A 21,929-nucleotide genomic window follows, 5' to 3' on the forward strand; every position below is an offset into this window, starting at 1 on the left:
AAAATTCTCGTAGAGTCCTGGTGAAGAAATGACTAATTTTCACAGAAGAAATTTCAGTTGTAATTATAGATTTGGATGTGGAAAGCTTAATAAGATTTTTGGTCTTAACAGAGGGAATGCAGACAAAGGCAAAATGAGGATACAGTTCAGTTTGGTGCACAGCATCAATACAGGGGCTAAATGAGTGCATATGCTATCCTTCATTCATTCATTCATTCATTCATTCATTCATTCATTCATTCATTCATTCATTCATTTATCTTTAGAATTTGTTTTCAGTGCCTATGCCAGGAATACTGGTCATGAAGTGGGATTATGCTTTAAGAAGGGCATCATGCACACATACACACATTGACCTATGGATTTTACCTTCTGGCATGTATTGGGAATGTGAAAGGAGACTGAAAATTCAAACACATGAGATTCCACACAGTCAGTAACTTTATCTCAGGATTAAACCAGAGACTGTGGATATTTTAGAATTACAGCATTCAGATCATGATTCAGTTCCTGATCCCCAAAAGAAAATTGGCATTGTCCTGTCATGTTCTTTGTGAAAACGCATTCTCAATACAAAATTAACACAATGCTTTTGTCAAATGTACAGCAACTGGATTCCCTCAGTATTTCTAACTGCACTATGCTTATCAAATCCTTTTTATAAACATTGCCTTGACATTTATAATAAACCAGCAAATATCTATATGTAGTATAATTTATAATGACACTTTTAATCCTAAAACATGTTGAGGGATGGTTAAAAGAATTACATTTAGAAGTGAATTTAAAAGAAAACAGAATGATAAGGCTGTATATGGTTTGGAGTGCCTGAAGGTGCAGTTTAGCCTCTGATCAGCAGGGGGCACTACATCTGTTCCTTACCATATTTTTGCGTATAATATTAATGTACATTGACCTAACTGGGTCTGATGCGTAACCTCCAGGGGACCTTTATTAATTCACTGCCTTAATATATATTAGGTTATAGCTTTCAGTGTTAAATATTTAGGTGTGGAAATGCTGGAGCTAGAATAAGTTAATCTATTTGATTTCGCTTTAAGTATATATAAAAAGATTAATTGAGAATTTAAGACCCATTGCAATCTAAAAAAAAAAAAAAAAAAAATACAATAAATAAAAGATGAATTGTGCATTGCAAACCAATCTGATTTTCTGTTATTTGTATTAGCAAAAGAAATTAAAATCTATAAAACTATACACACAGACACACAGACACACACACACACACACACACACACACACACACACACACACACACATATATATATATATATATATATATATATATATATATATATATATATATATATATATATATATATATATATATATATATATTTTTTTTTTTTTTTTTTTTTTTCTTTCTTTCTTTTTTTTTTGTTAACCCCATATTTAAAAAGACCCCAGACCCTTTATGTCAGCATAACAATAATAGCAAAAAAAAAGATGACAAGAAAGTAGGAGGAGGAGTAGAAGTAGTCTGTTGAAATGTAGGGCTTTGTGAAATGTCTGGACCTTCAGGCATTTAGAACTGTGTCAGTGGCTTCAAACTGTGAGCGAGTTTAATCAGGCGGACTGACTACGACTAAAATAAAAGAGTAAGACAGGCAAGAAACCCAGAAAATCATGCCTTTAGTGTGTGACAGGAAATAAAATAAAACACTGGGATATTGATGGAATTATACAGTGCAGAAATCTAATTGCAAATAAAAATGTAAGTGTGTAGATTTTATATGTTTTGTTCTCTAATTAGTGAGCAGATTTTAGTACATTGAGTCATTAAGAAAGTAGTGATCAAGAACTTGACCCAAGTAAATGGAAATGTCAAGTTTATATATAGATGAGTTATTGCTTGGAAGTTCTCCTACTATAGCGCTCTGATCTCAACCCTATTGAACACCTTTGGGATGAGTTGGAACATTGACTACACCCCAGGTCTCCTCACACTACATCAGTACCTGATTTTTATTAAAACCCTTGTGGCTGAATGAGCACAAATCTCCACAAGCACACTCTAAAATCTAGTGGAACATCTTCCCAGAAGAGTGTAGTTTATTGTTGCAGCAAATGAGGATTAAATATGGATTATGAATTTTAAAAAGTACTATAAATCTTATGGTTAGGTTTCCACAAACCTTTGTCCAGATAGTATATGTCTACAGTTGACACAACTAATCCAAAATATGTTCTAAATGCCAAGAACAACATTTTACACAATTGTTAGATAACATATCTTGTTTTTGAGCTATGCTGAAGTAAACAGGCCTATTAATAGCAGTAAAAACTTAGCTTGCTAGGATTTTTTTTGCTAACCCTTGTAAATTTATGCATGCTTTTGGCTACATTGTTAGCTATCTAGCAAAGATGTCCCTTACACATTATTTTCGGAGTTATCAATGATCTGTTGTAGCACATACATTGATAGAGTATTATTGCAACTGAAGGCAATCACTACTAAAACAAAATAAAAAGCTAGATTTAATGCTAGCTGTTTCTTTTTGTGAAATAAAAAGCTGTTTGGATAGTATAGCTCACTCAGCTAGCTCATAATTTTCTTGCATATGTTTTTGGGGTATTGTTCAGCTGTATTTTCGAAGATATCTTTTGGATTGCAGAAGATATTTTTTGAAGTGTCCTGAAGATATCTTTTTGCATTTGTAGATCATTACCTTATCATTACAACTGTTTCAAATGTTTCATTGGAAGCATGCATTGGAACACTAGATAAAGGTGGATGATGGTTATACATTTTTTTTTTTTTAAGTGATTCTTTCACTATAGTCGACTAAGTGCTGATAAAATTGTTTAAAAAAAGTTCCTCTATAGAGTCGGCATTCTGCCGAACTAGCTACTTTTGTCAAAATAGATTAAATTACTCTGTGTGTGTGTGTGTGTGTGTCTGCATCCATGGGTGTCCTCATTCCTCAGGGGACGTGTTCATTTCAGAGGAGCAGTGTCCTCAGCACCCATACTACAGACTGACCCAGCTTTTCATAGCTATCTTTAGGACTGCCTTTAGGTTTGTCTAATTCCACTATCCAGGAATTGTCATTTCTGTTGTACCTGAAAGCGATGGCTGAGAAGAAACTGTCTAATGAGGACACTGAGCAGCGGTCTCTGCTTTCTAGGCTTGGCTCAAGTAGTCCCAAACCACGGGTCATGTTAGGTGGCATGTTCTGCTGTGTAGAGGGTGCTTTTGAAAATAAAACTCTAAATTTCGAATCGTTTAGCCCGAGCTCTGCCAGAAGACAGATTGGAAACAAATGTTATTTGCACACTGTAAATGAGAGCAGTGCTCACATGCCATCATCCACATCTGAAGCAACAGAGTCCTCTGGTTTACACGATCAACCCACACACACATTAAAGGATCTGCAGGTGTGTGAAGAGACCCAGAAGGTAAGACAAAGATGTATAAAGTTTATTTGTACTTGTTTTGTTTCTTTATTGTTTGATATGTTTGATGTAGATACTGTATATATGTATGTTAGCTATTAGTATTTGTGTGTGCTTCATTTACACAAATAGTAATCATCAGGTGTGTGTGTTTTTAGGGTAGTTAAATGGTGGTCATCTAGGTTCCAATCACCAGTTTTAAACTGTTATTCCATTTCTAAATAATTACAGCATATTTTGCTTTATATCACTTAGAACCAAATACTAATCTATTTTCTGTATGCTAGTTAAATAATGGTTTGCTTTCTATTTAGTTTAGTTATTAGGTTTTTTTTTAGAAGCGTCTCTGAAATTACAGTGCACCTTCAAGCATTGTCCAAGAAGAGAACATCTTTATGGTGCTAGATGCAATTTTTCATTCTGTGTGGATCAGTAGCTTCTGAGCAACTAATCAGCAAACAAATCGAAATCTGCAAAGATTAGATGCAGTGCACAAAAAGATGTAATCACCTCATTTATGCACCTTAATGTGTAGATTTTTCTACCTGACTGCACTATTGTAAACAGTGATTTTTTTTTTTCTTTTTTCTTTTTTGTCACACTTAAATGATTCAGTTTATCAGGCAAATGTTGATATTACACAAAGATCATACAAGCAAATTGAAATTTAAAATTTTAAATGATGATTTAAATTATTAAGCGAAAAAAGCTGTCAAACTATGAAAAATTAATTGCCCCTAAACCTAATAACTGGTTGTGCCACCCTTAATCTCTCTCTCTCTCTCTCTCTCTCTCTCTCTCTCTCTCTCTCTCTCTCTCTCTCTCTCTCTCTCTCTCTCTCTCTATCTATCTATCTACCTATATATCTATTTATGCATTTTCCTACTATGACCTAATGTAAAAAGGAAATAGACAAAAAAAAAATAAAAATTAAGCACAATCAAGAAATGAAAATGCTGTTGCTCTTGGCAAACTTTCTAAGACAATTCAACTATTATGATTGTGAATATTATTAATTTTAGTTTATTACCACATGCCTGGTACATAGCAATGTGCTGACACTTAGCAATTAGAAATAAGGGGGTATATACTGTATTATGTATGCTATATAGCCTAGAGTAACATAACCTCTTCTATCACCTATTATCCTCCGGTAAATATATAAAATACATGCAAGAAAATAAACAGGATAACTCTCCAGAGACCAAAAGTGGTCTGCTGGATGTCCGGCAGCAGGGTGCGATACTCAGTAAGCAGATGGTGTCTGGATGAAAGAGGATGTTTGAAGGGAGGAGGGGTGTTTGTGTGTGTGTGTGTGTGTGTGTGTGTGTGTGTGTGTGTGTGTGTGTGTGTGTGTGTGTGTGTGTAGGGGGGTATAGAGGGAGGTCGCATTGTTCAGCTCCATCCCACATTACACCGCGCTACGCCCGGTACTGAAAGTGACAGCACCGCTCCCCGACTCCATCCCTGCTGCTTTACTGCACTGTGATCTCTCTCTCACACACACACACACACACACACACACACACACAAAACACACACTCATCTAATCTCCAGAACCTCTCTATTTCCATATGGCTATGTCTTTCCAAGGCAAGAAGAACATTTCCCGTGCTACGGTAAGCAGCGGCGGTGTGGAAGGATGCGGCTTATTTTATTATCTGGGTGCAGTGATGGCGCCGGTTATACAGTCTCTAGCATCTAGTGTGTGTCTAAACCTTCACAAGCTGACAGACAGGTCAAGAACAATGCATAAGTGGTGTGCTTTTGGTTAATATTAAACGTCTGGGCGAAAAAAGATTTTCCCCGGGTATTTCCTGGGGGAATCTCTCCGTTTTTCCATGTCGGGTTTCCTTGTATTTGTTCATTCTAGGGCATCACTGTGTCATGCTTTTGCGCCTTTTTTTATTTTATTAGTAACATTATTATATAAAATGGACCTTTCATCTGGTCTGTGTTGTAAATGACGCACACACGTCCTAATTCCTGTCTTTAAAAAAAATCTAAAACGAGACTAGTGTGTGGCCTGGAAATCTAGCTTTCCAGGTTTTCCAGAATATATAAGGTTGGAAATACAGTAGGCATGCATTTTTGTCTATAACATTTTCAGATATGAAATCATCTATGATATAGTGCATTTCATCAATCAGTAATGTGTGAATATCTTTTTTTTTGTCTTGAGCTTGAAGCATGAAAAGGGCCTGTGTGTTACATGCATCCAGCTGCAGGAGGGTGATGGAGATGTGCACATGGTTGTGTTACATTGCTTTATCAACATGATCTGTTTAATCAAAATTAATAATGGCATGAGAATGTTCAGATGCATACAGTGAAGGATGGGTGCAAATAAATCTGCTTGAGTTCAGGAAGTAGTCTTCACAGCTGATTGGCTTAATGCACTCTTTGGAGAGCAGAGTGTAGAGACAAATGCAGGGGTGTGTGCTGATGAATGGCATCATGGAGTGTAATGAGATACTGTGGACAAAGAGTGGATGGAAAAGCAGCTTTGTAGCATTTGTTTTAAGTGGTAAGATGACCACCAGAGAGTCAGTTAGAAACAGTATTTCAGTATTTTCAATGGTTGAAATCTGATACATGCTTCTTGATGTGTTTCTCAATTTGCAGAGTGACAAGATCATCATCAAAGGAGGGAAAATTGTGAATGATGACCAGTCATTCTACGCTGATATCTTTATCGAGGATGGGGCCATCAAGTAGGTCTTTATATACTTGTGCAATATTCTGCCTTGCATAAAGAAATATCATGTGTGTTTAAATTGCAACGAAACTTAAAATGTAAAAGCTTTTTTAATATGCAGTATAAAAGCAGTTTAATGTCTAGAATATAAAATTGTTTCATATGGCATTGTACAAAAGGTACAAATAGCCACATTTTAATTCTCATTAATAATATAAATTCTATGAATATGCAGATTAGCAATGCGCTTAACCATCGACACACCCACAGTGATACCGACTACCTCTGCCATGTGTTCATTTTCTATAAATGCACTAACGTTGTTTTAGTAACAATTTAAGAACTTTATATCTCTGATAAGATTTAATCATAAAATAAAATTGTCACTTAATATCATTGGCTTCAGTGTCATGACTATGTGCCTGTTTATTTGTTAGTCTGTCATAAATAAAAGTATTATTTTTCTGGAAAATGTTTTTGCAAAATGTAAAAACGTTAACTATTTATTTCTTTATTATTATTTTTTTCATCTCCTACAGGATGCCAATTTTTTTTGCAAAAACAGGCCCCACTCCCAACTTTGTTTCAAGTGTTGGGTGTGGTGTGTTTCTGTCCAATGCAATGTTAATTCAAAGCTTCTCAATTCTTCCATGCGTCATACTTAATTAATATATGCTGTAATATATAAATCTATTTGAAAAGTATAAATTTTGCAGATGTGTGTGTATAGAGACATCCTAGACATATTGTAATATGCCCAAACAATAATACACAGTATAACCTAATTACTATCTGGTTTTATTCTTTTTATTATCTACATCTTTTTATTGCCATTGCATCCAGAAGTCTTAAAATGTTTTCATTTCTCTGTGCAAATGTGTTAATTGAAACTTAAACTAAAACAATAATGTTCCAATAGTTTTAGCATACATCAAATAACAACTGTTACTTTTTATTTTATGATTTTTTTTATTATTTCAGTTCACTTAAAATAACACAAAAAAATATATTTATTACCACACTGTAATAAACATGAAAACCATATAGTTTATAGGCATTTAGTTACTTCAATTACTATTAATTACAAATGAATACTATCATTTACTGGATTGTTGTATGCTGTATGGTTAAAATACTATTGGGCTGTTAATCTGAGAGAATCTAACCAAACTATAACAGCATAAATAGAAAGCTGGTATTTGGTTCCTGTTCTTTTGATAGTTCATTCATAATTAAGCATTTATTTTAGTTCTGATAAAAAAAAACCTTGTTTAGTATCTCAATATCTCAATAATGTTTAGTGCCATTTTGAATCAGTATTAAAAATCCCTTTATAACTCACTTTGGGTCAGGATGTCATATGAATATTGTAAGTGTAAATTTAAATCTTTTTTGTGTAATTCAGGCAGATCGGGGAAAACCTAATTGTTCCCAGTGGGGTGAAAACTGTGGATGCTTATGGGCACATTGTTATCCCAGGGGGCATTGATGTGAACACCAGCTTTCTGGCACCCCATTTGGGAATGATGCCCGCTGATGACTTTTACCATGGCACACGTGCTGCCCTGGCAGGAGGCACCACCATGATCAGTAGGTTAAATCTGTATGAGTAACATAGTACAATATTAGTGTATGAAATTTAATGCATGGTTTTATAGCGACTGGAATTATCAGGATGGTTAGAAAGAAAAAGAAAGACATGGGATCATAGGTGGCAAAACAGTTATGCTTGAGGAAGTGGAAAATGCAACTGCAGTGCAAAAGAAAGAAAAGAGAATCATTAGGGGTTAAATAAGAGACCGAATACAATTTGAGGGACTTTTATAGGAATTTTTTACTAAACAAAGAGAATAGTGAGGATTTTAGTGGTGGAATAGGAGGGGTGTGTGTGTGTGTGTGTGTGTGTGTGTGTGTGTGTGTGTGTGTGTGTGTGAAAGCTTGTCATTTCTAATTAAATCATGAGGTTCACATGTCTAAAAGTGTAATCCTTTTCCACTCCTCTCCTGCTACAGACATTCAAATCACCCCCATTGTGTAATTTAGATTCACGAATGACTAAATGTGCCTCTGGATGTAGAGAGACACTGAGATAGTCTTTATAGTAACATTTTTTATCTCAATTGCTTTTATATAAAACAGATATAATAATAATAATAATAATAATAATTGTTGGTCAGGTGTTTTTTCTGTAAGAGGTCATTTGTATATCTTGCTTATGGGAATGGCAGTAATAATTATTACGCTAAACATATTTAGTTATATTCGATAACTGAAAATACTGCACTTGACTTTGCTACGTTACTTATAATGTTAAAAAATAAAATGTACAACCATTTTCGTTATGATTACTGACAAATAATAGCACTGCACACCAGTCAAGTATATTTTCTGTCTTTCTCTATGCAGTCGACCATGTTGTTCCTGAACCTGGCATCAGCTTGCTGAATGCCTATGACCAGTGGAGGGATACAGCAGATATGCGATCATGCTGTGATTACTCACTGCACATGGACATCACCCGCTGGCATGAGGGACTGTTCGAGGAGCTTGAATCTTTGGTTAAAGACAAAGGTAAGTTTTTGTTTCATATTTAATATTATCAGGACTTAAGTATTAAATACTGTAACATCTATGATGTGTATTATATCTAATTTTCTGGAGATTTGGTGCTATAGACAATGGTGCGCAGTAATGATGTAAATGTAATTTGTTAATGTATATAAGTAGCTCTTTTGCATATCTGTATTTTACTGAAGTATTTTAATTTGGGGAGACTTTTACTTTAACTTATAGTTCAATGTCAGTTCAACAGCAAGCAGAACATTTTAAAAGAGTAATAAATGATGGAAGAAACTCCTGACTCTGACTTGCCACAACACCCATGGCCTTTTTTGCACGATTAGTAGTTGAAAATACGTTTTTGGGCTTATAATCATTTTAATAGATATCAATCACTGACTAATTAATCTAATTATATTCATAGATTGTTTTGTATAAGAGTAACATTAGAGTATATTGATTAAACAAAGGGTCTTGTGATAAAAATTATAATAGGAACATTATAGCCATACTAAAACATAATACTTTGAATACATAAGTACATTTAAAGGCAAAAACTTTATTTTACTCAAGTTAAAGTTGAAAGGAAGCACTTTGCTTTTTACTGCAGTAACATTTTACCTAGTGTGTCTCTACTTTAACTCAAGTACATGGTTTGTTTGCTTAGTCCACCTCTGGTTAAAGATGATGTTATCTGACATAAATAATGAGTTTGTTTGCCTAAAACCTTTATAACATTGAGATTTAACAACTCCCCCAATAAGAATTCATTTAATTAATGTATTAATTCCTAATAAATCTTCAGTATATAAAATACATAGTTATCTGTGTGTTTTAGGTGTTAACTCCTTCCTGGTTTTCATGGCTTATAAAGACAGGTATCAGAGCTCAGATTCACAGGTAAGTGTCATAATATAGATTAATGCGACATGTCATGATCTATTAAAATTTTAAATGTTATGTATTTAAAGTGATTTCTGTTTTCACTGTAGATGTATGAGATATTCTCCATTCTGAGAGATTTGGGTGCGATCGCTCAAGTGCATGCTGAGAATGGGGATATTATTGAAGAGGTAATGGCCAGATTACTTGGAAAATATAACAGCTCAAATTCAAAATCCTTCATACAATATGTTTGTTTGATTTTTAGGAGCAGAAGAAGATGTTGGATACGGGGATCACAGGCCCTGAAGGACATGTGCTAAGCCACCCAGAGGAGGTACATGTATTCCGAGTGTTCTTGGTTACACCTCATTTCTTGTTCATCTAAGAATTTTAAACACATCTGTAACGCATCCTGACTTGCTCATTGTGAAGTTTTTCGATTCACTAGGTGGAGACGGAGGCTGTGTATCGAGCCATCACCATTGCTAAACAGGCCAACTGCCCTCTCTATATCACCAAGGTGATGAGTAAAGATGCTGCTGATATCATTGCCAAAGCCAGGAAAAAGGGTACAAAATCTTATAGTAGTTAGAAAAACGGTATTGGAAGGTGTAAAGTAAAGTAGCATGAAGGAAACTGATTCATTCATTTGCTTTTAAATTAATAGGCATAGTCGTTTATGGAGAGCCAATTGCAGCTAGTCTTGGAACAGATGGGTCACACTATTGGAGCAAAAACTGGGCCAAAGCTGCTGCCTTTGTCATGTCTCCACCTCTTAATCCAGATGTGGGAACCCCAGACTACCTCAATTCCATGCTGTCCTGGTAAGTCAAGCAACGGGAGTACCAGAGAATGAATAAAAATTAATTTAATGATAGTTTGTGAATGTTGTGCGTGATGTTAATAGATGACCTAACTGTGTTGCAGTGGAGATCTTCAGGTTTCAGCCAGCGCTCACTGCACATTCTCCACTGCTCAGAAAGCTGTAGGAAAAGACAACTTCACACTCATTCCTGAAGGGACCAATGGCATCGAGGAACGCATGAGCATAATCTGGGATAAGGCTGTCGTGCGTCACCTTCTTTCTTTCCCTTTGCTTCTTTCTATAGATCTTATTAGTTATATTATGACTGGCATATAATTAATGCCATCCTATGGCAGTTATTCTTCATAATTGTTTTGGGGAAAATTGGCCTTATTTGTCTTTATGGTTTTGGCATTTTCAATGGGCGTAGTACTTGTGCTGCTTTTTGAAGTCTTTCTTAGTTTTTTTTAGTATACATGTAAAAGTAGTGTTTTTGATGTTTTCTGATTTCCAGGCAACAGGTAAAATGGACGAGAACGAGTTTGTGGCAGTAACGAGCACAAATGCAGCCAAGATTTTTAATATGTACCCTCGCAAAGGCAGAATCGCAGTGGGCTCAGATGCTGATCTTGTCATCTGGAACACCAAAGAGACCAAAACCATCTCAGCCAAAACTCACAATCTGGTAAATTATCAATCTGATAATGACCCTAAGTGAAGCATCCAAATTCAGTTACCACTTAAAAATTATAATTAAGAATTTTGTAGTTTTATGATTTCTGTATGTGTATTTTTTCTGCAGACTGTGGAGATGAATATATTCGAGGGCATGGAGTGCAAGGGCTTTCCCATGGTTGTCATCAGCCAAGGCAGTATTGTTCTGGAGGATGGCAAGTTGGATGTGCTGGAGGGTTCAGGCCGCTTTGTCCCAAGAAAAGCCTTTCCAGACTATGTGTATAAGAGGATCAAAGCCCGGAGCAGGGTACAAGACTCTGAGACAAAGTTTCTGTGCTTAAACAAGATACACTGTAAATGAACAAATGTGATTGTGCAAGTGTGCTGTTGGCAACCTCTGTCTTTTTAAGGCTAAACTCAACTGTTGCTCTATTATGGACCTTGTCTCAAGGAAAAAAAGCCTAAAAACAAAAAATTATTTTTAACAGATTTTCAAGTCTGTGATGTATGTGTTGTGATCATTTGAAATATGTTGCAGATGGCAGAGGCTCGTGGTGTTCCTCGAGGCAATTATGATGGTCCAGTCCATGATGTAATCAGCATGACCAAATCTGTGCCACCGACTCCCACCACCAGGGGGTCCACTTGTCCAGGGAAGAGTGTATTGGGGCCAGCTAGAAACCTGCACCAATCAGGATTCAGCCTGTCTGGTAAACCCTGCCCACAAACATTTGTTGCTTCTAATAACCTGTAGTGGTATATTTATTTGTTTAATTTTTAAATGATCAGTTGATACTATGTGAGTGGTTAGGCTGTTAGATTACTGATTTGCGGGTCAAGCTGCTACTGCTGGGCCCTTGAGCCAGATAAGCTGTATAAATGAGATAACTGTAAGTCGCACCAAGGGCATCTGCCATGTGTAGGAAATGTATGTCGTGTATAGTTTTTTATGACCTGATTAATGTGAGGTATGAATGAGCTAACAGAACCCAGCCATTATCATTGCACAAGCCAGTGCACTCTTAGTGCCAGTCCCAAGCCTGAATAAATGAGGAGGGTTGCGTTGAGAAGGGCATCCAGTGTAAAACATGTGCCAAAAAAATATATGGATCACAATGCTAACGACCACCACAGGTATTGTTAGCCAACAATGTACCAGTGGGAATTGGGCTACTGTTGACCAAAGGGGTAGAGGGAGAGGAGCAAGATGTCTACAGAGGCAGCAGGGAAAGGAGAAGTGGAGGAGAGTGGTGTTTATGGTGGACAGTTTAAATGTTGGTACTATGATTGGTAGAGGGAGAGAGGTAGCTGATATGATGGAGCAAAGAAAAATAGATATGTACATTTAATGAAGGATATGCAACCTGAAAGGAGACTGTAAGGTGTTGGCAGTGTACAGTTTAGGTAGACAGTATCGGATGGTCCTCTGTAGGATGGCTTTGGAGGTGAAAAATATGAGGAGGAGAGCGATAACTGAAAAAAATAAGATGGTGGAAACGGAAGTAGGAAGACTGTAGTGTGAGATTCAGGGAAGAGGTCAGACAGGGGCTCAGTGGAGGTGAAGAGGTGCTGGATGATTGGGCAACTACTGCAGAAGTGATAAGGAAAACAGCTAGAAAGGTACTTGGTGTGACATCTGGAAATAGAGAGGAAGACAAAGAGACGTAGTGGTGGAATGAGGAAGTGCAGGAAAGCATAAAGAGAAAGAGGTTGGTGAAACAGAATTGTAGGCAGGAGTACAAGGAGATGCGGCAGCAAGTAAAGAGGGATGGGACAGGCAGAGGGACCGAGCTGGAAAGGATGGGCTGCAGCTTAAAGCAATGAAGGATGTAGATGGAAATGTGTTGACTAGTGAAGAGAGTGTGTTGAAAAGATGGAGGGAGTATTTTGAGTGTATGATGAATGAGGTAAATAAAAGAGAGAGAATGTTGGATGAGTTGGAGATCGAGCAGGAAGTGGATAGAGGTGGAGATGGAGAAGGAAGTGGATAGTATTAGTAAGGAGGAAGTGAGCGCAGAGATTAAAAGGATGAAGAGTGGGAAGTTGGTTGGCGTAGATAATTGAAGATATTTAGGAGAGATGGCAGTGGAGTTTTTAATCAGATTGTTTAACAAGATTTTGGAAGGTGAGAGGATGCCTGGGGAATGGAGAAGTGTGCTGGTATCGGTTTTTAAGAATAAGTTAGATGTACAGACCTGCAGTTACTACAGGGGAATAAAATTGATCAGTCACACCATGAAGTTATGGAAAAGAGTAGTGGAAGTCATCCTAAAAAAAAAGGGGTAAGCATCTGTGAGCAACAGTATGGTTTTATGCCAAGGAAGAGCACTGCAGACGCATTAGTTGCTATGAGAATGTTGATAGAGAAGTATAGAGGAAGTCAGAAGGAGTTGCATTGTGTGTGTGGATTTTGAGAAAGCGTATGGCAGGGTGGAGAGAGGAGTTGTGGTATTGTATGAGAAAGTCAGAAGGGGCAGTGAAGTATGTGAGGATGGTGTAGGACATGAATGAGGACAGAGTGACAGCAGTAAAGTGTGCAGTAGGAACAACAGACTGGTTCAAGATAGAGGTGGGATTGCATCAGGGATCGGCTCTGAGACCTTTCATGTTGGTGGTGGTGATGGACAGGTTGACGGGCGAGATTAGACAGGAGTCTCCATGTTGTTTGCGGATGATATTGTGAATTGTGGTGGAGTAGGGAGCAGGTTGAGAAGAGCCTGGAGAGGTGGAGGTACACGCTGGAGAGAAGGGGAATGAAAGTCAGTAGGAGTAAGACTGAGTACATGTGTGTGAAGGAGAGGGAGGGCAATGAATTTAAGTACCTGGTGTCAACAGTGCAAAGTAATGAAGAGTGTGTTAGAGAAGTGAAGAAAAAAGTGCAGGCAGGGTGGAGTGTGTGGAGAAGAGTTGCAGGAGTGATTTGTGATAGAAGGGTATCTGCAAGAGTGAAAGGGAAAGTTTATAGGACTGTGGTAAGACCTGTCCCAGACTATAGATTGATGCAACTTACAAGCGGCATTCATGTCCCTTTGAACACTGCATTAATAGCTCTAAATTGCAAATAAACTATAAATTCTGCCTGCTTTGAATTTTGATTAGGCCATTAGCACTTTAACTAACTTTGTCTGTCTAACAAAGGAACTCAGATGGATGACCACATTCCCAGGCGTACAGCACAGCGGATTGTAGCGCCACCTGGAGGCAAATCCAACATCACATCCCTCTCATGAGGTGTGTCCACTGAAGAAAAACATGCAAATATCCACAATTGGCTTCCAGTTTATTATATAACAATAACATCATGCAAGCAACATTTAATTCATAACCTTACTACGACTTCACTTCCAAACTGCAAAGTCCCACATAGTAGCATGTAACATTTTCCAGAATGTCCATTCCCTATTCTGTACTAAGACCTTATACAGCTTTTACACACTCAGTAGCACTCATAATGTGATGGAAATGAATAGTCAGTGATTGTATTGTCTGTATTATACTGAATTGTATGGATGACATCCTATGTTGCCTTTGAAACAGTGCTTTTCCTGTCTGATGTGTTCTGGTTTAAGACTGGATTTTTCTAAGAGGGGCCATGTGTCCGTGTCTGTGTGTACTTTAAACAAGCTACATATAGATTGTCTTAGCTTTGAAATAAAGATAGATTTGGTGTAGTTAGGTGTATATATTAGTAAAGTAATAAAGAGCTAATAGGCTAGTGGTTGAGTGTTAAATATCTAAGGCCTTATTTTTCAAAGAAAGCAACATGTAAGCAAGAGTGGACTGTAATTCATTACACAAGAAGAGTCATTGCTTTCCACCTGCGGGCATCAACCTGGTCATTTTAGTGTTTCGATTGTGAAACATTTGGTGCTTTTTAACATGCTACTGTGAAGAACATAACTTTTCCTATCCCTTACTGTCTTATCGACTTTAATGTAAACCTCTAATTTTTACTTTTGAAAAGGCCTCAATTACAAATGGCCGTTTTTATATAGCCAAAATACACAAACCTTACTAGTCAGGATCGTTTGTATTTATTTATTTAGATTTTTTGTTTAAAATGTGCAAATCAGTGATGCTCCGATCACTGCCAGTCAAGCCAGTCAGGAAGCCAGTCAATAAATTTTTCTTCTTCTACTTTTTATTGTGTTCCGTCTGTAAATATGTTCTGTGTTCTTAACTGTGCATGTTTCAACATGTTCAACCTTCAATAAACAGGTTTTTAGGGGAAATGAATTTCTTATTATTTAACAGGTAATAAATACAAAAGCCAAACTGTTTTGTTGTTTGAACCACTGCCACTTATAAGCTATGATATCAGTGTATCTGGCTTGTTGCATTTCATTAACATGTTTATGCTTTAAGTCAAAGGCAGACAGAATACAGCCCAAACGCAGGTCTGTTATAAGATGTAAGGGCTAAGGCTGAACTTTCTTGAATTGACTATTTCTTTTCGGCTTCTCCCGTTAGGGGTCGCCACAGCGGATCATCCGCACGTTTGATTTGGCACATGTTTTACGCTGGATGCCCTTCCTAACGCAACCCTCCCCAATTTATCCGGGCTTGGGACCGGCACTAAGAGTGGCTGGGGATGGTTCCCTGACCGGGAATCGAACCCGGGTCGCAGCGGTGGGAGCGCTGCATCTTAACCACTAGACCACCAGGGGACCTTTAAAAAGTGTAAAAGAAATTAGAAACCCCTCCACACACACACCATACGCATTTATTTTTACTAATTAGATTCATTATCTTGTGCTAATCACAGACAAACTTTTTTAGAATTTCATCACACAGACTAATTCCATACTTACATTGCATATTCTACCCTTTTTTATCCCTGTTATTTTAGTTTTTAGAAAAAATATATATATACAACTGGGCATATGCATTGAAGCTTTACATATAATCTATATCGATATCTATAAGTAAAATAGTAAGCAATATAGAAATGCTGTTCACCTCCTTGATCAGTTTTGTGTAGCTGAAATGTCCCCTCCCCACTTTCCTAACTCAGCCATGTCTGATATGAACACATCTGTGTGCCAAAAGTCCTTGGAAAGGGCAAGACCGATTACACAAGTGCTGATGAAAAGAGACAGCTGCATATGTGAGGACATACTTGTCTCAAGTGTCTGTTTAGCCCAGTGTAAGCACAGGCCATTTGCCCAGTTTTTATTTGCATTATAGCTACTTATAGTCTAAGGGTCACATTATAGTGTTAGATTTTCAAGTTGACTGTGTTTATACAATTGATATAGATTATATATATATAAATATAGATGAATATATATATATATATATATATATATATATATATATATATATATATATATATATATATATATGTATATAAATGCAATTCAGTTCAATTATATTTGATTTGTATAATGCTATTAACAATGAACATTGTCTTAAACCAGCTTTATAGAGATAAGTAGGTTTTAAAACATGAGTTTATATCTTAGTGCCTATTAGTTAAACCCTACTATCGAGCCAGTGGTAACTGTTGCAAGGAAATATTCCCTGAGTTGTTATGAGTAAGAAATTTTGAAAGGAACCAAACTCAAAAACCAGAATCTATCCTCATCTTGGTAATGTCCATTCATTACAGTTTTATCATTGTGAAGGTGTACTTTTCAGTGAACTGTTCACTGATAGGTGTTTAAATGAGGACTGTTCATGCCATCTGCAGTCCTAAACCATTGTAGCAGAGTTTTTATTAATTACAGTCCAAATCCATCCTCATACTTCTTGACTTGCTCAGTAACCGCAGGGCTTTTTCGTTCTGTTTATGTGGAACCATCCTTAGCTGCACTTACACATTGAAGAGAACTTCATCCAGAGTTGCAATTAGTAAATAATTTAATACGCAAATTATATACATTGATATAATACAGTTATTAGTCATCTTCAGCACACAAAAATAGTACTCTTTGATACTATATTGTTTAATATTATTATATAATACTTGTGATGGTTAAGGCAGTAATTCAGTATAACTGGAAGAAAATACACTGTATGGACCAAAAAGTTTGTGTCACCTGATCACAAGATTTGTATGTCAGCATTCTAATTCATCCCAAAGGTGTTTAATAGGTTTGAGGTCAGAGCTCTATAGCAGGCCACACAAGATCTTTCACTCCAACTTAAGTAAACTATATCTTCATGGCGTTCACAGTGTGATGCATTTCTGTCCCTCCAGATTTGTGTTTACAGTTTGGTGAAGAACAACATATGGCTGGAAGAGGCAGGTGTCCCAATATTTTTTATCCATATAGTGTACACTATTTAACATAATGCAACATTTAGGCAAAGTATTTATAGTGTTTACAGCATTACATATGCATACATAATATATCCATGCATAATAAATAATAATAAATAATAATAAAGTCAAATTAATATTCTGCGTGCAGTTCCTGCTTGCAGTGCCCCCGTGCCCAAACACTGTAGTACTTTACAATAATGCACATTCAGCATTTACCTTTTTAATGCACAACTGACGATATAGCTGCATAAAAATTATTAATATTACTTGAGCATAACTTGAGCCTCCTTGAGTTTCAGGAGCACTATTAAGCATTTAGAATATGATTTAAAATCAATGTAGAAATACAGTTTTATCTTGCTGTAAAAATGTGGCAAAATTTTAGAACAACCATTCCTTGAAAATGCTCATTACAATCCTGATTAAAAATAATTCTGGCTTTATTTTATTCCTTGAACATTTTCAGTCTGGTCTATTCTGTGTACACGGACACTTTCTCAGCAAGAATGCGCAAGGGATGTCGTTTACACGTCGTGGAGAAATACGGATAGAGTTTTTCAGTGAAATTTGCTTTAAACTTGTAGATTAGTGTGTTATCTGCAGCATCTGAAAACATGACTCTGCCCACATCCCAGTCCAACTGCACTCGCACTTTTTGTGGTTTCCTCTTAAGTGTGATCGGCTCACTGATGGAGTTCGGTGCACGATAGTGACCTCCGTGTAGGCACATGGTCCACATGCCGTGGTCAGGACTGGGTGGGAACCACTCCTTACGTTGCACGCTCTCGTACACTACCCCGAGTGCCCATTCGGTGCTGTCTCCTACCTCTACATCCCAGCTGTGGCGGCCTGTCCCTAAGGCCTCGGAGCCCAGCACACACTCGTAGTAACAGAAGCGCTCTGGGTTATCAGGAGCCTGCTGCTCTTCATCTGTGTAGCGCAGGACAGTCAGGTCATCAGATAGAGAAAGGCACACATCTGCTGTGTTGGGGTCAAGGGTCACTGGAGCTGACAGGGAAAGAGGTATGAGTTGCATATGATTATAAAGGGATTTGTTTTTTAAAAAAAAGAGAAGCTGCATAGGTTGCCAATTTCAAAATCCCCCACTAAACAGGAGCCTACATTTTGTTCTTAGCACATTTCATTATAGAATATTTTTGTAAGGGTATTGTTGCCTTAGTTATTTGTGTGTTTATAATTGTATATATAAATTCACTAAAATAACTAAAAATCTACAGTACTTGATACTTTAAGATGATCTCATTTTAATTAAAAAATATACAATTTTATTCAGTTATTATTATTATTTTTCTTTTAAAAGAATATTATTATATCTTTACCCTCAGTTAGAAATACTAATACAGAGTATAGCATCACAGTCAGTTGTACTATAAACTCATTAGAAGTATTTTTTGTCAAGTTTTATGGTAATATTTAATATTGATATTTACCATAAAAACAGCACCAAAAGACATACAGAAATAAAATACCAAGCAATAGCCTCATTAATTTTTCTATGCATACTGTAGAAGATGATGGTCTGCATTTTTTCCCAGACTTTAAATTTGAGGCAGCTCAGGTGTTTTGCCACATCGATCAGACAGCCGTTCATCTCCTTAAGGTCCGGCGGTGTGCATTCCACTCTGTAACTAAAGACACATCCCCAGCCATTAAACCCAGTCTCTTAATTATGTTATATCTGCAAAACATGAAAATTGAAATGCCAAGGGAAATTTAGTTTACTTACCAATCAGAGGCTTTCTTATAGTTCTGGAATATAACAAAATATTTCAAATGATTTTCTAGCCTGATTTTAAACTGAGAATCCATCATTATAATTCAGTTATCTTTCCAAAAAAATCTCTACCTATAAGCTTGTGAAACAACATTATTCATGTACCATGAGTAGTGAAAATTACATCACGCCTCATCATCTTTACCTTTAAAAATTCAAAGTCTTCAGAAGCGATGGCCTCTTCAGTGGAGTTAATGGTTTCAATCAAAGATGCAATCTCCTGTGTTAGCCTGTCTATCTTGTCCTTCATTTTGTGACTCTTCTGCTCCTCGTCCTCTTTCAGAGCTGCGAGCATGGATGCCTCCTCCTCCTGAAGGAACTGCTGCAGCTTCTCGAAGTCAGCCTTTATTAGCTGCACTGTATGCTGTGACTGCCTCTGCTCACAGGCATATCTTAGTTTATTCACATTATAATGTAAATATAATTATATAGTATGTATATAAAACCCTAATTAAATAAAACCCCTAAATTTTAATTCAACACAAATTTTGTTGTGCATTAACACATTCATTAAAAAGTTAAATAATGTACATAATATACTGTATGTTATAACAATAGACTAGATTCTAATAGATAGATACTATATATAGTATGTGGACACTTCACTAATCACATTCATACATGCTTTTAAACATCCCATTCCAGATATGAATCCACTTATATGTATGTATGGATGGATGGATAAAAAAACACTGACCAAAATATTCACAGAGAAATTATCTTGGTAATTTTAGTGAAAAATTTAACTAATATACTAATATTCGCAGATAATTGTTTTCAATATTATTTATTATTAAACCTATTTGTAGATTTGTTTTATAGATTTCAAGCTTCAAATAGCATTTTCTATTGGCAGATTGTTTTATTTCTATCTAGAAAAAGTAAAAAGTAAATGCTTAAAACTATCATTAAAGTACTACAGTAAGATATACACACAGATTATTTGCCTATATTCAATTACATTCAAGATCTTCTTTTTATTTGCTATGATTTTTTGGCACTGCAAACAATTACATCCTATTAGGTAAAAAAGTATATAGGCAAACTGATTTATTGTAAGGTTACTATCAAGAACTTTTACTTTTAAGATTATTAAAAGCTATTGCCAGCAATGTGAACTCATTTCAACTTTGAAATACAATTGTTCTACTTGCAGAATATCTTTTTTTTCATAGAGAAAAGGCAACTTGATCTGCCAATACAAAAAGTTGAAAGATGAAAAATGTTGAAAGCTTAAAATTAGTAAACATGTCTGAATATATAATTAATATCCTTGATTTATTTTAATATTATACTGGGAAATACCTCAAAATGTTTACAATATTCAAGATATTTTCAACTGTTAGAAGGACATTTTATGCAAACTGTATTTAAATATGTGTATAAGTATTAGAAACCAGTTAATAGATTTTTTAATCTTTACATGCTGAATAAAATCATGCGACTGTTTTATAACTGATTATTTGTTCTAGAGTAGTGAAAACTTCAGACGACAGAGCAAAATGTTTTAGGGACTGAAGTTTGTCCTGTTTAACTTTGGTAAATTTTCAAACACCGAACCCAAATGCAAAATAAAAAGAGGAATATTAGCTTTCAATGACTTAACGAATAAGCACTATGGAAAACAATATCAGTCTGACCTATTATTTGTGGACCCTAGACCCAAATCTGTAACCCTGTAATTCTGTGTAGGAATTAAAGTCAGTGTGTAAAATATACAGGGTAATAAAATAGCTTTGCTAGTAGCGAAGTGGTAGCTTATTGGTTAGGGCCTTGGACTTTGAATCTAAAGATCTTGAGTTCAAATTCCACCTACGAAAAGCTGCCACTCCTGGTCACCTGAGCAAGGACCTTATCCCAAAAACTGCTCCATTGTAAGAATGAGATAAATGTATTTTGCTCTTGATAAGGGTGTCTTACAAATGTTGTAAATGTAATGTAGTGAAGCAAATGTAAGCAGTTACCCTGATGTGGTCTGCTGTCTCCTGGCAGATTTGTTTGGCTGTGTTTAAGTTCTCCAGCTTCTCCTGCAAGGGCTTCAATGCAAACCTCAGCTCCCTCTTTTTGATGTCAGTTTGTAAAAAGCATCTATATATTAGCACCATAATTATTTGAGAACCTGTTTAAAAGTTACACATTGTTTTTAACTTACCTTGCACTCCTGAGCTGCCTCCTCTGTACCATTACACTCATGACCCTCATGATCTTCTCCCTGGCACTGATCACAGATAAGCTCTTCATCCTCCATGCAGAACAGAGTCAGGGTGACACCATGCCTAGTACACACCTTACCACCTTCAGCCATGGCATTGTCTTCTCCAAAGAAACCTAGTCCCATTTCGGCTTGGGTCCTGTCCCGTCGAGGCTGACCTTGAAATATGGAGTCGAATAGGCCCTTGAGGACGTTGTCAAGCAGCTCTCGTCCATAACACTCAGTGCATCTTTGCTGCTCATGTCCAAGCTCGAGCTGGAACAACTGTAAGCAAGACTGACATAAGCTGTGTCCACAGGGGAGCAGGAGTGACCCCTCGGCCTGACACCCTGGGCAAACAGGGTCACCTGGAGGTAAAGAAGGCCGATCAGATGCCATATTCATTTGTTGTTTTCCTAAAAGGTGTTCTACGTTCTTTCCTCTTTCTTGTTCAGCGTATGCTGAGCTCTCTTTGCTCCTGGAAATCCACCTTTGGCTAGTCGACTGGCTATTTATAATGTTGTTATTTTGGATAGTGCCTTCTGCAATGTGTGTGTGTGTGTGTGTGTGTGTGTGTGTGTGTGTGTGTGTGTGTGTGTGTGTGTGTGTGTGTGTGTGTGTGTGTGTGTTTTGAAA

At 36.6% G+C, this 21,929-nt stretch overlaps 2 protein-coding genes across 2 annotated transcripts; one reads left to right on the plus strand and one right to left on the minus strand.

The window, feature by feature from the left end:
- Window positions 1–4,646: 4,646 nt before the first annotated feature.
- Window positions 4,647–15,271, plus strand: dpysl4 (dihydropyrimidinase like 4). Its single transcript, XM_083556557.1, has 15 exons — window positions 4,647–4,744; window positions 4,787–5,036; window positions 6,043–6,131; window positions 7,521–7,705; window positions 8,522–8,686; window positions 9,513–9,574; window positions 9,667–9,747; window positions 9,825–9,893; window positions 10,008–10,128; window positions 10,227–10,383; window positions 10,487–10,628; window positions 10,879–11,049; window positions 11,167–11,346; window positions 11,578–11,749; window positions 14,178–15,271. The coding sequence occupies exons 2-15, from the start codon at window positions 4,992–4,994 to the stop codon at window positions 14,267–14,269; spliced, it is 1,731 nt and encodes a 576-aa protein (XP_083412683.1). The 5' UTR covers window positions 4,647–4,744; window positions 4,787–4,991; the 3' UTR covers window positions 14,270–15,271.
- Window positions 15,272–17,601: 2,330 nt separating this feature from the next.
- On the minus strand, window positions 17,602–21,857 carry LOC310734469 (E3 ubiquitin-protein ligase TRIM39). Its single transcript, XM_083556556.1, has 6 exons — window positions 21,255–21,857; window positions 21,067–21,162; window positions 19,248–19,478; window positions 19,055–19,077; window positions 18,832–18,956; window positions 17,602–18,315 (listed from the first exon to the last, which is right to left on the minus strand). The coding sequence occupies exons 1-6, from the start codon at window positions 21,696–21,698 to the stop codon at window positions 17,780–17,782; spliced, it is 1,455 nt and encodes a 484-aa protein (XP_083412682.1). The 5' UTR covers window positions 21,699–21,857; the 3' UTR covers window positions 17,602–17,779.
- Window positions 21,858–21,929: the final 72 nt, after the last annotated feature.

This window comes from Silurus aristotelis (assembly GCF_946808225.1).
Source record: "Silurus aristotelis genome assembly, chromosome: 12".
Lineage (NCBI taxonomy): Eukaryota > Metazoa > Chordata > Actinopteri > Siluriformes > Siluridae > Silurus > Silurus aristotelis.